The sequence below is a fragment of the Lycorma delicatula genome, chromosome 8, assembly GCF_047948215.1.
Source record: "Lycorma delicatula isolate Av1 chromosome 8, ASM4794821v1, whole genome shotgun sequence".
Taxonomy (NCBI): domain Eukaryota; kingdom Metazoa; phylum Arthropoda; class Insecta; order Hemiptera; family Fulgoridae; genus Lycorma; species Lycorma delicatula.
Genome location: NC_134462.1, coordinates 117,156,494 through 117,173,337, shown reverse-complemented (window position 1 = coordinate 117,173,337; position 16,844 = coordinate 117,156,494). Strand labels below are relative to the sequence as shown.

At 28.9% G+C, this 16,844-nt stretch overlaps 1 protein-coding gene across 1 annotated transcript in view; it reads left to right on the top strand.

The window, feature by feature from the left end:
- Window positions 1-16,844, top strand: part of LOC142329519 (LIM/homeobox protein Lhx9-like) — a 152,544-nt gene that overhangs the window by 110,338 nt on the left and 25,362 nt on the right. The window contains exon 4 of the mRNA XM_075374193.1: window positions 11,715-12,079. Within this exon, the coding sequence (XP_075230308.1) occupies window positions 11,715-12,079 (365 nt within the window). The remainder of the gene's footprint in view (window positions 1-11,714; window positions 12,080-16,844) is intronic.

Sequence of the window (16,844 nt, the reverse complement as noted above, 5' to 3'; positions counted from 1 at the left end):
TGTTCATTTTCTTCAATTCGACTGTTAATTTGAAATTTGTTACATACAGATCATGCCATCATGCTTTACAGCAATTTCATAGAAATTTTATTGACTTTTAGCCGGATACAACTTTTGAATAAATAGATGAGCGATGGAATAATCTTCGATTCAAACGTGGGTTTTTTTCAAAATTTCCACCTCTTCTGGAGGATCCTACGATGGTTCGGTACTTACGTATTAACGCCACCGCAGCTACAGATTTATTTAAAAACAAAGTAGTCGATCGGATTTCGGTGGAAAATGGGCCGATATAGAGTTTAACATAGATTCAAAACAGTCTCTTTATTAATTTTAATAAATGGTTATTTATATTTATTTATTTTATAAGTATAATGTAACCAAACTTAACCTTCGCTCGCTAACCTTGACTGGGACTAATTAACAGGAGCGTTTTGATTATTTAAATAATAAATAATTGCAATAATTACTGAATTTATTAAATAAATACTCAAAAAATTACGGTGTTAGTCAAGGTTAGCGAGCGAAGCGAGCGAAGGTTAAGTTTGATTACATTATACTTATAAAATAAATAACCATTTATTAAAATTAATAAAGAGACTGGTTATTTTCCACCAAAATTCGATTGACTACTTTGTTTTTAAATGAAGCTGTAGCTGCGGTGGCGTTAATACATAAGTACCGATGTTTTAATCGAAATTTCTCGAAATATATTCCCCCTAATTTTTTATGGAGAACGCGAATCAGGTCTCACAACCCGGAGGGCAAATAGTCTGGATCGATCGAACTGAATCGGTTGATTACTCGTCATTGAATTATATAAGAGTGATGACTGAATAACCGAGTTTTCAAATATCACCTTAAAGAAAAAAATAAATGCGGTCGTTCAACCTAGTTGGCCGCATGATGTTCCTACGTATATTAAGAAATAACTTAGAGGGAAAGTTCCACAAAATTGCCTTAAAAATAAATAATATTGCTTGTAACTTAATGTTTTTGAAAAAAAACTTTACATAAAAAGTGGATTTAAGAATGAGAAAAATATGTAAAATTACGAAAAGTTCTTTTGTAATAGTGTTTATCTTGTGTTTATAACATTATGATTTTGCAATCTTTATTAAAAATACTAGTCACTTATTCTTAGAAAATAATTACAGCCGGCCAATTCTTTATCAAACCGGACAAAAGAACTGTTTTCATGTAACTTGACACAATATTCAGTCTAAATTTTCATTTCTGACAAAAAAAAAGTGCGCTTTCACCATGATATGAGCCTGCACACTTCTAGGGTTGCTGGTGCAAAACTCTATGACCTACTCTTCCAAGTGCGAAAGGATTTAACTTCCAGCGATTAAATTTTCTTCTCAAATCTGAAAAAATAACTCGCTGGACAAAGATTCATTTCAAACGATAAGCTTAAAGTTAAGACTACCGCTTAATTTTCGGAATGGTCAATAAACACTACATTGAAGGTATTGAAAAACTGGAAAGTCGGTATAAATCTATTTGCAAGTTGACTAAGTTGAAAAATAAAGAAATAAAAAATTCAGTAAAATCTTGTTATAAGAATATTAATTTTTTGTCGTTTATATTTTAAATTACTAATTATATTATTTAAAAAAAAATTATTTCATTTTATTTTTTTATTATTATTTATATAATCGTTATAATGGTTTTAATAGTTTTAACCAATTTTTAATTTTATAATTGATTTATAAATTTATTAATTTACATTTTCTGTAGGTTAACAAATACGCTATGATGTTTTAACTAAAAATTCTACAATGAATACAAACCATATTGAATCGTATACAATAATGACAAATTGCTCGCTTAATGGCATTAATGATTAGAACATAAGAACAATCTACCTTTAGAACAATCAGAATATAAGAACAATCTACCGTCAATTTCAAGCAAGAGTCACTATCATTACATAAACTATTGAAGTGAAAATCACAATTTACTTCTTATTGTGATGATAGAAGTAAAGATTACGTTGAAATGTTCCCAATTCGCAATACGTAAACAACATAACCCTCATATAACTCCAAAAGTAATAAAACCACGCAAGTATGTTTAACACAACCGTGGGGTTGAGTGTGGTTTGATATAAAATTGCACGTTAATTTTTGTACAATAACGTAATGTGTAGTAAATATCAACACACACACACACACACACACACACACACACACACACACACACACACACACACACACACACACACACACACAAACAGACAAACAAACACTAAACAAAAAAAGTAAGGTATTTTGTACAGATACTAAAGCTGTTAATCGAAATGCGATATTACTTATCGCAAATAACTTAACCTATGTCTTATAAATCAATTATGCACATATAATTAATACATACGGTAAAATACTACGTAAATTAGATCAATAAGGAACTCTTGTGCGTTATAAGGTTAATTTGAATATAATTTGTTGCATTTCACGTACATTCGACTGCCTCAACACGCTATTGTATAAAGTCGTGAACAACTACGTTGTAAAAAAAAGATTTGTCTTTAGTTAACAATCATGATATACTAATATTAAAAAAAAAATTAAATTGTATGTAAATTACATCACAAAATTAGCAAAATAAATACCTGTAATTCTGTCTTAATAAATACTTCAAGTTCATAACGATTTAAACTCCCAAATAATAGCAAAACTCTCAATACATAACACAACACGTTACCGATTGACCGTCATATCGCAACTAACTGTACTTCGGCACCCCTCGTCCATCTTCGTAATTAATCGCTGTATTCATTCTGCTCGCAGTAGGTGCTCTATTTACTCCTTATAGGGAATAATCACAATCTATTTTTAGCTACTAATGTGCATGTTTAAACATGCCTGTTGTTTCCTACCTATCGTTAGCAATTCAATACATCTGTAATATAATATGAATTACTGAATACTTTTTTTTAAATTTACATAATATTTTTCTTCATTCGGTTTTAAAAATTGTAATTATTTTTTAGCAAATATATTAACAATCACCAAATTACAATTAACTATTAAATATTAATTTTTTAATGTATGAAAAATATCAAACCTGACAAAGATTTGAACCCGGAAACTTTCGGATAAAAGACACAGTTCATAGTCTTCAATTTAAAAACTGCTCCATTTTTAGTAATCTATTATTGTTACTATTTTATGAATACTTATTGTTATATTTTATTGTTAGATTCTTTTGCGTTTTTATTCACCCAAATACTTAAAATATTCTATAATAAAAAATAAAATTTAATTTTAATCAGATAATTTTTATCTTAAGCTTTTAACCAACAAATAAAATTCATAATCGGAAACCACAGAAAAGTAAATGGAAATTTTCAATAATTTTAAGGTTTATATATTATTTTTTTATTTTATTTTATTTTTTTTTTTTTGAGATGACGGGATCGACTGCTTTGGCCATTTGCCCTATGAGAGAAGGGAAATTTGTAGCCTATGAAATAAATGCCATGCCTGACAAGGATTCGAATTCGGAACTTCACCAAGAAATGCTGAGACATTACCGCGCCGCCAAGGAGATCGGTTTTAAGATTTCGAAATTTCGAAAATACATATATAAATAAATTAATAATGTTTTTTTTGGAAAAAAAAATAATTTCCAATTTTTGGAAATGGCAATTTGTGGCGTACGAAAATGACATTTTTGACAGGAATTCGAACCCGGGACCTCCTGATGCATGCTACCACTCGCGCCACGGAGGCCGGCTTGCAGGTCTCTCTTATCATTCTACAAATTATATTATTTAATAATTAGAAGATTAATAAAAAAAATTATTTAAATTTAAGTTAAAATCATGAATTTACTGATAGAGCTCTTTACATTTGTAATCAATATTACAAATATAAAGAGCTCTATAAATAAAGTACTAAGTCGCCTTTTCTTTATATTTTTTGGAAAAAAATGATTCAAGGTATTTTAATTTTCAGAACATTAAACACTTTTAGAATCATTATTACCGTTATTTTTAACTGGAAAGGATTTGAAGGTAAAATTGAATAAAAAAAAAAAAATTAAATAAAAGTTAAATAATTTTAATTACATTACAAAAGTTTTTTAAGCTACCAGAATGCCAGAGAATAATAATAATAATAATAATATTGATATATCATATATATATATATATATATACATATATATATATATATATATATTTATATAAAATATATATTTCTTTTTCAGTTAAAATACATTTCTCATCCGTTAGTGCATTCCGTTAGTTTGTTCGTTTTTTTTTTTTTTATTCCTTTCATTTTGTGTTGTAGAAAGCCTACATAGCATTAGAGAGGTATATTTCATAAATTTCTACGGTAAATAAGCCTTTTCTCATTATTTCTCCTCAGAAGCCTTCATTACTAATCCGCTCTCCTGTTTCTCCATCTACCTACAACACTTTTTAGTGATAATATATACTAATATACGAAGAACAGGAAGAGATATTTTGGAGAGATATTTTCTTCCAAATATTTTCAGTTAAAGAGCGATAGCTTTTTCTCGTTAGTGATTGAAGTATAAGCCTTCTTTAGTACTTTATAAAACATATCGACCCATAATTAAAAAAAAAGATCCAAAACCAATTTTTTTGTATATTCTAGAGGTGTGTAGAAGACGCAAACATACTGATTATAATTACAACTAGATTAATATAATTATTTATTGAGTAATTTTCATCATGAGAGGTTTTGTTTATACAGATTATTCAGTAAATTTAATTAAATTTCTGCAAATAATCTTTTATAAAATCAAACTAATCTTATAATTTTGTGAATTTAAATCCAACGAATATAAATCAGTACTATCGATATTTTACTTCAATTATGCATAATCTATATTTTCAATTAGAATTGTACTGGGTTCGTGCCGCATTACATAAAACTAATAAATTGTAATTTTTTAATATCGATGATCTTAACTACTTTTCCTACCCCCAGAAAATATTGGATGGTGACGGATAAATGGTTGAAAAGAATTTTGTAAAAAAATAAAAAATAATCGTTTGTTAGTTTTTATGATCGCATGGACGTTTTACTTTCCTGGCATTATAGCTCTAGAGCTGAGCTGCAAGAAGAAAAGTTTGGCGATCCATTAAAAAATGAGTTACGCGTTTTTTTTCATTTCTTGATGTTTCATGACCCAATACAAATAGCGGGGGGGGCTAATATTCGTAATAATGTACGTGTGTTGGCGTGTTTGAAACTTAATAATTTTTGAGCGGATATATCGATAATGATGAAATTTTGTACAGAGATCCGTGAATATGTTGAAATAGTAATATTTTTGGATCAATGGTTATGGAGAGGGAGCAGATAGGTTTTGGGATCAATTTTCTCAAAATTTTGGAAACAACTCCATTTTATATTAAGTTCAGCATGCTATGTTAGCGTTTTATGCTATGTTATGTTTGCTTTTTTTTTAATTTTGCGTCCAAATTCTCCGCCTTTTCCAAAAATAAAAAAGGCTATCTTTTTACTTATTGCATATTATTTAACAGAGTTTTTTTACGTCTTCCTAGGGATAGTCTTAGTGGAAGTGACACAAAAAAATTTTTGGGAGTAATAATAATTGGGGTGAGGGAGCCGATGAAAGTTTAAAAATATCGATTTTTTTATTTCTTTTTTTGATTTATTTTCACGTATTATTATATTTCTACCATTTAAGAATAAATAATCAATGCTAGGAAAGTATCAGCTTTGTTGACAGGATTTTTTCCTTCAACTACTGATTCGTTTATGTTTTAATTATGAACCTAACTTAATATTTCTAGAAATCTTAAAATCTAAGCGATTTGAAAAAAAATTTTTTCATAAATTCTTATAATTTAAAATAGGAAATTCTTAATTAAAGTCGTCTAAAGGAGAAAAGTATTTTCCAAATGACATTTATAAAAATATCCAGCACATTTTTCCACTCATCATCGATTACTTTACTTAATTAAGTATTACCATATAGTAACACAAAACTCTAGTTGTGATTTATGAATGTATTTAGAAAATTTAGGAGGCGGATATTTTACATAATAACCGTCTCAAACACAAGTTGAGTTTTCTTATACAGCAACCAGATAGGAAAAGCAATCGCCAGAATATTGATCGGTACGTTCCCACATTTCATATTTAAATCATTCGAATAATAACGACACAGTCCCTTCTTTTAGATCCAGATCCATTCTTTTAGAATGGATCCAATGGTCATTTAACTAAACTGCATTATACCACTGAAAATTAATGAAACAAGGATAAAGAAAAGGATAGTTAATATAAAAAATGATTTATCCTTAAAGGAATCATTAAAAAAAAAAAAAAAAAAACAAACAGCCTCACTGAAAAAATTTGGGAACTTTCTGATTAAACGAAGGCCACCTGTTTTCAGAAGGAATGTTTTTAAAAAAGACTCAGAAATTTGGTTAGATCATATTTATAATTATATTTATTTATTACATAAAAAACTCAAACATGTACACACAGTACGGGCCTTTATTTATATCCTCAACCTAACAGTCGTGTTAGAATAGCCTCCGTTTAATCAGAAAGTACCAAAAGTTGTTTCAAGAATTTTTCAGGAGCAAAATCCGATCACAGATTTTTGGGGGATTAAGTTACCTTTATCAAGGATGGAACGAGCTCATTATAACGTTTTCCAATGACCACTTAAATAAATGCCGTAAAAAATTTATTTTTATTAGATATCAAAAAGGGCCACTGATAAAACAGAATCAGGTTTTTTTCTTAAAAAAATTTCCAAGAACAGAATTTTAAGGCGTGTTAAATATATTCAAATTAATCAAATCAAATAAACTTACAGGTAAATGAATATATTTTACTCACGCTGAAATATAAATATATAATTGAAAGTTATGTTTTAAAACAATAATTCTAACGGTACTTGGTTACAGGTATAAATTATTACATCAAAAGGCAGGTTCAATTTTTATGTAGAATCAAAGAAATACTGTTAAAGTTACAGACGTAAATAACTGGTTATTTTCGCACTAGTGATTTTGCCTCAGAACATGGAACTGTTACGTGTACTTTATAACGTTATGGCAGATGGATATGTTTAAAATAATATATATTCAGAAATGAGAATATATAGGTAAATTCATAAATCCGTAATAAAAGTGGATACATATCTAAATATAATTGTTCTAATTTTGTGGATTTGCAATCACCTTATTACTGTGTACACAATTGAATTAATATTCGTTCACTTTTCACTGCCTACTATCAATTTGACAGTTTCATATTCCGAAGTAATGTTGATTTAACTGTTTGTACTGCAATTTATTATATTTGCTGTAGTGAACTGAGGAAGCTTTACAATTGTATTCCCAGAAATATTAAACACTGAAGCTTAGCTTTTTCAATTAGTAATGATGAATATTGTAAACTAAATCATTTTTGTAAAGAGTAAGAAATCTTTTTCCTTGCTTCATATTTCAGGCATCTTCATGACATTATTCTTTGTAACTGTTCTTCATTCAATTAAGTATCTAAGCGAAATTCCTGCAACTAAAAAAAAAAATCGTTAATTACTTTAATGTTAATCAAATTCTAAAATTAATTTAATTTATATTATTAATATTTTTTTTTTTTTCAAAAAAAAAGAGACAGGTGCTGTGTAGGTTAATTTATTAAATTCAATTAATAATTACGATACTATTTAAAAACCTATACATTAAACAATTATAATTGTAATTAGCAATTATAAACAACAAACAATATTTTGAACCATTTTTATAAAAAAAAAGCTAAAATAGAACATAAAAATTAAAAAATTCTTTTTCTTGGAAATCTATTATAAATCTGAAACAAGATTTTATTTTCCACTCTTTGTAGAAAAAAAATAAATTTTTTTGTGACTTATTCTACCATGATAAATTTTGTAAAAACCTTTTTTAAAAACCAAAGAAAATTAAATTTTAAAGTAATTTTCGTGGAAAATTTTTTCATTTGAATTTAGTAAAGAGAAATCCTTTTCTAAATAATACACGTTAACTGTTCCTAATTAGGTCTTTTCATCGGTCATATTCTCCATTTCATTCTGTTGTGTTTTAATCATTTCAACACATTATACTTACTACATTCTTCATCTTCAATTATATGTTTCATGTATTCCAATTTTCGTTCTTCTTATAGTTTTTATCTTCCACACATCTATCGCAAAATTAACAAAACCTGGCTGTCTTAATGCACGGCTCATCAACTGTTTTTCAAGTTTTTGCTTTAAATATCAATTCTCTCTTATTTGTGTTAATTTTTTTTTATTTAAAATTTTATAAACCAAACTAAATTTCAACATTCTGTAACATAACACTTCAAGCACTTCTATTCTCTTCGTTTTGTTTTTCTTTTTGTTCATATTTCATGACTTTAGTGATATTACGTTACACAAACAAAAAGTTTCAAAAATTTCTTTCCGTTTCTTAATATTTCACGCTAGCATAATTCCTTTTAAAAATCTAACGCTACTTTTATATTTTTTTTCTTTTATCTTAATATCTAATTCCTCATTATTTTTCTTTTTTATTACATTTAATTTCCTTTACTTTTATTCATTTGCAGAGAGAAATTCTCTTTTTCTCAATAAATTCATGTAATTTAATATTTCTTCTAATTCATCTATCCTTTCTACCAAAAAACCAACGACATCCGAGAAATCACAATTTTTTTTTTTTTTAGATAATGACTTCACTATCAAGTTTTTCCTTTACTGCCTATATTGTTTCTGCTAAGAACAAATTAATAAGCAACGAAAACAAAATACATCATTGTCTCTTCTATTAAGTCAAATTTTGTCTTTTTTTATCTTCTGTCCTTATAAATGCTACCTAATTTTTGTGAATGATCTTAAATCTTATATTAAAAGCTTAGGTTTATTCATAATATAAATGATTCTATACCTGTTGTACGATAATATGTATATTGTAAATAACGGCTATGACAGTTTCATAAGTGACTTATGTCCGATGTCAATCATCTATAAGACCATTAAAGTAATATCACTTAACGTAAATAACCTTTAGATTATAACTCTAAGAATAATTTATCCTATTCGGTGTATTCTTTTTAATTTTTAAATTTTAAATTATTTCAACGACAATACTATATTTTTGTCATGCAATTATCCTAATACTCTACTGCATTTACTTATTTTGTTTTCAACAGCAAAATAAAAAAAAATTAAAAATGTGTAACACATGTCAATAATCATTTTATACCGGGTTTATAATAACTTATATTCTGTAAAAAATAATAAGGTATCATATATGTATACATATATCTCAAAAGCTAAATAGAACTTTCGTAAGTCTGTCTCATATTTATATGTTTTCAAAATATAATGCAACTTTATTCTTCAGTTCCATTTTCTTTTAATAACATAAATGTGACAGACATAACAAAAGTTTTATTAGTGTATTGCGCATACATTAATCAGCATTAATAATAATAATAACAATAATAACAATAATAATAATGATAATAGAACCTTAATGATTATACATCCGCTAATGAAAGTTAGTGTTACCAAAGTAAGAAAAAAAACTAGGAATTTATCATTATAGAAACTAATATCTAACTTTATAATTACTTATTTTTTATTTTTTAGATTTATATCCAATTCATTGAACAAATAAAATTGACTGTATATGAAAAGCATTTTGAACGATAAACTCTCAAAATCTCTATAAAAATATGGAAAATTATTGTTAAATATGAAAAAAACAACTGAGATACTGTAACCCCTTATCAACATGTAAAACTATTGAAGTAACATTACCTCTCTAAAAAATAGCACTGATCTGAAGTTGGGTGGCACTTACATGTGCCGCGCAGTAGTAACAGGTGAATAAATTGAAAGTTGAAAATTCGTTATTATATTATAATAATTTATCGGTTCATATAACATTAGTAACGCAGGAGTAATAGCAGGTGATCGTAAAGTCGCGCAACCCAAATGACAACAAATTGTTTTTAAGAAAGCCTTTTTATTACTTTAAAAAATAATATTAACATTTACAAAATTATTACTTAAAGTTTACAATACGTGCTGGAAATATCCACCATGATATTCATTGCACGCACCAATGGGTTATCTTACATTGTATGGGACCTTTTTCAGTGAAGCAGCAGTGATATTTGATATAGAGTCCTCAGTACTTTATTTAAGTTCATTAAGTGTATGCGGGTTGTTATAGGGTTGCGTGTACACATCACCTTTTAAAAAACGCTACAAATAAATACCGGTAGGACTGAGGACCGGTGAACGAGGAGGCCATACACCACGAGAAATTATCCGGTCATCGAAGAAATCGCGAAGAAATAGTATACTACTTCTGTTCGCCATGCGTTCAGCTGCTCCATCTTGTAGCCAGCAATTACGTTCATCATCATATAGCAAAGCTTTAAATTGCATGATTATTTGTTGATAGCATTCAGTTGTGATGGTCTCCGAAAAAAAGATACGCCCGACAATTCTCCGACGAGATATACACCACTCCACACCCCAAATTTTTGCGAATGTAATGGCTGTTCATCGAACACATCTGGGTTCTCTGAAGACCATATTCTGTAATTTTGATTGTTAACATATGTTAAAACAAACTTATTGTTAAAAATATATAGTTAAAACAAACTTCATCGCTGAAAAAAAAACTTTGTCTAAAACAGTTATGTCATATCGAATGAAATTTCTAAACCACCGACAATACTGCATTTGTTTCTCCTAATCTGGTTCTTGGAGCCGATGGCTTACGTTAATCAGGTACGGATGTAATTTTAGAACTTTAGTAGCCTTATAAACACTTCCGTAAGGTAACCCGATCCGGTTAGAAAGCTTTTGAAGAGATTTTTTAGAAAACGAAGAAGCGTTTCATTTATCGTCTGCAGACTGTCGACAGTTAAAACACTTGGACGGCCGGTACGCTTACGATCATGCACACTACCTGTATCCCGAAAATGATTAAATAAACGACATATAAGGGATTATTTTTATTATCATCTTAAAAAACATTTAAAAAATCTTCTTGACACTTCGCGTACGATTTCGATTCGAAGTAACTCTTTATTGTTAAGACGCGTTGCTATTGCGTAAAAGACATTACTGTTCGGTCTAAAAAAACTGCTTGGTGCCACGCCCACTTTTGCCCGGAGGCGTGATTTAGTAGTGCTTTTCTTTCTTTTCCTGTTTAGCCTCCGGTAACTACCGTTTAGATAATACTTCAGAGGATGATATGTATGTGAATGAAGTGTAGTCTTGTACATTCTCAGTTCGACCGTTCCTGAGATGTGTGGTTAATTGAAACCCAACCGCCAAAGAACACCGGTATCCACGATCTAGTATTCAAATCCGTGTAAAAATAACTAACTGACTTTACTAGGACTTGAACGCTGGAACTCTCGCCTTCCAAATCAGCTGATTTGGAAAGACGCGTTCACCACTGGACCAACCCGGTGGGTAATTTAGTAGTGCTACCATACACTATTCTGTCACACAAAAAATTATCCTATTTAAAATACCTTCTACAAATTTAACTGTTACTCCTACAAAGCAAAAAAATTTAGTTGCGCGACTTTACGATTACCTGTATCTCAGGGTAGAAATTTTAATTAAATTCATTTAAACTGTTACATGAATAAAATATATATATTAATTCCAGTAATATTATTTTTTTTTTTTAGGTTATTTGCTGTAAAGAGATGTGGAAGATGTGGTACCGGAATTTCAGCGAGCGAATTAGTAATGAGAGCAAGAGATGCTGTATATCACCTTCACTGTTTTTCTTGCGCTTCTTGCGGCGTTCTTTTAACAAAAGGCGATCACTTTGGTATGAGAGACGGTTTGGTTTACTGTCGACCGCATTATGAAGTATTAAGGCATCGCGATTACTGCGGTCCTGTTGAACTCGAAGCTCTTTCACCTGCGCATTGGACGGCAGCAGCTGTACAGAAAGGAAGACCTCGTAAAAGGAAACTTTTAACATCTCCTACGGAATCGTTAACATCAGATCTACCTGTGAACATGAGAATACCAGCTGGAACACTCGGTAAAATATAAATGTTAATAAACTAACGTATATATTAAATAAATTATAATTAAGATGAACTTAATGTTGTACGAATATTACAATTTTTTGTTGCATTTTGTAAACTCAATATCTACAAAAATCTTTCATATAACTCAAATAAATAATTATTTTTAAAACTATTTGTAAAACTTCAAATTTTTTAGGCTTTAGTAAATTCGAGTTATACGTGCATAATTAAATGATTCCAGTAATTTTTTTATACCATTTATCCACCAATCTCCCTTGTTAAAATGCGCGTGTACTTATTAGAAAAAGTTTCAAGTTTAAAAAAAATAAATAAAATGTGGATGTATATCTCGTTTTAAAAATATACAAAAAAAAACTTGTTTCATTCGAAATACATAGGCTATGAATATTTCATTTTTTACAAAACCTTTTTTAAAAAGCATTTTGGATGAAAGATTTCATTCGCGACATATAAACGCTTTACATTGCTGAGCCACAAGCCTAAATATGAATCAAATGATATGCTCGTGGTTAAAAAACCGTAAAATATACAATTGTAAGTGGGTATTACAATTCAACGTTGAAATAAACACAGTCTGATATAAGTATCATACACATTTACAATCGTACATTATTTATTATATAAAAGATGTAGTCTAGTCATAAATGTAAACAGAAAACCCAAATAAAAAAACGATAACCACTCGGAAACGATGTTTTCTCTTGTCAATCAGCCCTACGCAGGACTCCCCATTTTTCTTCTTCTTTTTTGTTTCCCTCTACACTTCTCATTATTTTTTTTTTCTAATTTGCAGCTGAATTGATCGAATATTGTTCAGCAGTATTCATTATTTATACTATTCTACTTTGCAGATGTTTACGTTTCCACGATATAACTGACATATACAAGTGCTGTCAATATCAAAACCCACCCACCCGTGTTTATAACTTTATAGTTCCTAGTAAAAATAAAAATGTATATTCTAAGTAATTTAAAATTACTTTAACATGCAAAACATTAAAATATTCTTTGAATAGTGGACATATAGGCAGGACATATGGAGCTTAGAATGACTCATTAGATGAAATTTTATTCAATAAATAATTATATAAAGAGTTTATTTCCAAGCAGCCTACAGGAATCTCGCCAATATCATTTTATTTTTTCCTTTTTTATATTCTTCGTTTTATCGGGGTGCACCTGTTTTTCTTCCTCTGTTTTTCTTATGGTGTTTTTTCTTCATCCACAAGAACCTTTAGATTATAAATTACAACTCTAAATTTCATTCTGCTAATACGGATAATACGTTTAATCTTTTCTTTCTAAATGCGGTTTCCAAATTTTCTTGTGGCTTATAAATTTCCTTATTTGATTTTAGTCTGTGCCCTTCTTTCTGTTCTTCTGGAACGTAAATTCTGGTCATGAATTTCCTTTCGATTTGAGAAATGTTCTTCACCAGTCAGATATATTGTTTCAACTGCGCATAAAATCACTGATCTGACTGTAGACCAGTAATGTCTCAATGTTTTGTCCGTAGAAGGATTGTTTTAATTGTTGCAAATTTCTTTGGTAAGGAAATCTAATTTTTCTAACTCGGATTTTCAGATTCTAAATTATTTTCTCTGGCCGGTTTTTATTGATTATTTCTCTTAAATATTTAAATCGGGTTGTAAAATTCATTTTTACTCTGTCTTTGTTGGTTTTTGGGATAATCTTGAATTTTATCATATTTCTGTTTACGAGAAGGAAATCTGCAAGCCTGCGTTTTCTGCTGTTTCTTTTATGTTTTTAATTTGATAAACTGCGTCTTATCTGATTTTGTAAGAAGCGATAGATCATCTGCGAAAGCAAAAATTTAGCAACTTGTATGCATTAAAATACCCATTTAACGTAAAAATAATTAATCTCAATTCAACGATTCGTAATGTATAACTTTTCAAAGACAAACTGTTTCTTTCGTGCGCAAGCTGTAAATCCAGATTTTGGTAGTTAAATAAAGATCGTTACCAGATATTTAGGATCTAATAACATAAAAATAAATACAATACAATCAGAAAAATAATTTAAAAATCGATCGGTTTAGTCGTTTCTTCGTATCTATCGTTAATTTGTTAACTAATTGTACTAAATCTTCGTTTCTCTTACAAGTTTCCACCGGCATATATAAAGATATCCATTTTTAAAGATTCAGGATAACCTTTACAGTCTTCAGAAAGTATTTTATATACCGATCGATTTCACGTAAAAATATTTATTTTGGACAGCATAAAAATTATAAAAAAAGATAAATAAATGAAATACTACACGATAATTTTTTTATTGAATACAAAATAAATTCTAACCGTATAAAATAGAATTCATGAAAATGCAATTCTGAAAATAACTTACTACACGGATTAAAAACATCGCTGGATTTGTATGTTTACTACAGTTTTTCGTAGAAATATTATTAATCCTGTAATATGTGAACTCGCATTTAATTAAGTCCTGAATAAAGGATTTAAATAAAGTGATTAAATAAGATTTTCTAATCCTGGGAATTTTGCAAGGAAATTAAATGAAAATCATCAGCTCATTATCTTATAGAATTTTTTTTTGACTATTTAGAATTTTTATTCTATTTTCAAAAATCAAGATATTATTCATAAGCAACAAAAAAAAAAGAGTTGATAGATTATGTTAAGCCCAGCGAGTTGGTCTATTAACTTATAATATATGCCATATAACTTATGGCAAATTAGTTGTTTAACAGCTGATTTTCAAAGTCGAAGTTTCTGAAATTAAAATCCCACAAAAAGTTAATTTCTTTATACGAATTTGAATGCTAGACAGCGGATACCGCTGTACTTTGGTGGTCGGGGTTCAATTAACCATACATCTCAGGAATGGTCGGTCTGAGTCTGTATAAGACTATACATCATTTACATGTTTACGTATCATCCTCACCTCATTGGGCTAAGGAAGTGGTGCTTATTGTTCAATAGTTGAACAGATTGCTACGTACGCATTAGAGAAAAAACAAAAATGATGTTAACTTATGATTTATGTTAACTTATAAAATTATTTCTTTTTGGCATATTGCTATATATTTCAGGCAATCGGTCGGTAAATAAATTAACTAATTCCCTTTGACGACGGAAACCTTTTCGTGTTAATAATCTATGTTATTTAATTTATTTACAATACCGTACTATATATCCCAGATGTTTTAATAAAATATATTGTTTCAGCATGGAAATTAAAAATTCATGACCTTATTTTATTTTATAGACTAATAAAATAATTTAATATTATTTTATTCCGTAATTAGTCTATTTACTTAGATATGTGTTAGCTGGAATAAGACATCTAAATCACCTGCAGTGTATGATAAAAAAGAAAAATAATTAAAAAAAAAAATATTACCAATAGAACCAAGATGGAATCTAAAACCTAGACAGTTGAATGAGAAGCCGGAAATAAATACAATAGAGTTATGGAATTCAATGAAATTTTATTGTGAAAAAAGAAACCGTTTCTTTATTCGGTATAAAAGCTTATATTTTATCCAATATCTTATATCTATACTTGTATATAAATTTTTTACGTATTATACATTTTCGTTTTGTTTTTAAAGTTAAAATAATTTCTATAACCGTAAATACGTGACGATAATTTATTTCAATATTTCATAAATAAGCGATAATAAAATGGAAAAAATAAAAAGTTTATTTTTGCGCAAAGAAAATTTTTACGACTAAAATTTTATTTAGGTTTTATTAATATATACGTTCGTATAAGGTCAGGTTTTAGTTCGATAAATTTTAATAAGGAAGATTTCTTATAGCGCTGTAGTTATTGTTCTTTATTGATAATACAACTTTGTTCTGAATTAATTCCCATTAAAGAACGGGACAAGCTCCAGTAGCATTGGTCGGTCAGGATCGCAGAGAACGGCTCTACAGGACAACAGCAGCAGCTGCCAGACGCCTCTTACTTGTTTCTTCGCCTTACCATGCCTTTCCTCGATTTGCCGTGCTGCTGTTGTAATAATATATGTATGCTGCAGAGTAGCAGTACTCGCCGGCCATGTAACCGACCGACCGTGGCTACGACGTTTGACCAGAATCTTGTTTTTCCTTGCGACTTAAATCATTTATTTTTCTAAAATCGTATCCGGCTATTGTATTGTATAGCAGTAGCTATTGATGAATCGATTCTTCTTGAATGACATCACGTGATCTGAATCTACAATTCAGTTCGGTTGTTGTTTTCATTCGAAACGTTTCGCTCGTTTAAAATACAACTACCTCGGTGACCGGCGTTGTTTTCTCATACAACCGGATAAATATTGTATGAAAGAATAGAAAGCGGATTTATAGGCTTAACTTATTACTGTTATTATTATTAAAACTGAGAACTTATCAAACGATTAAAATCTTTTACAATTTAACATTTGATGTAGGGTTATATGTTCGCACAAATTAAAAGAGCAATTTTATCAGTTATCAATATTATATCGCATTAATTAAAGAATCTAATATTAAAAAAAAATTAAACAAAAAATATGTCTTCATCTTAGCTACAAAAAAATACGATAACTGGTTTGGATAATAATACGTCTATTGCTCCTGTAACTCCACAACGGCTGCACTTGTTTTCACGAAATATATATCGAGTGATTTGTCTCAATTTTGTTCGTAAACCTAAGTGAACGTTAAAATTCTAAGAAAAAATGTCAAATGATATAGCTCATTTTTTCTCGGTTGAAAAATAAAAATTAATTAAAATAAACAA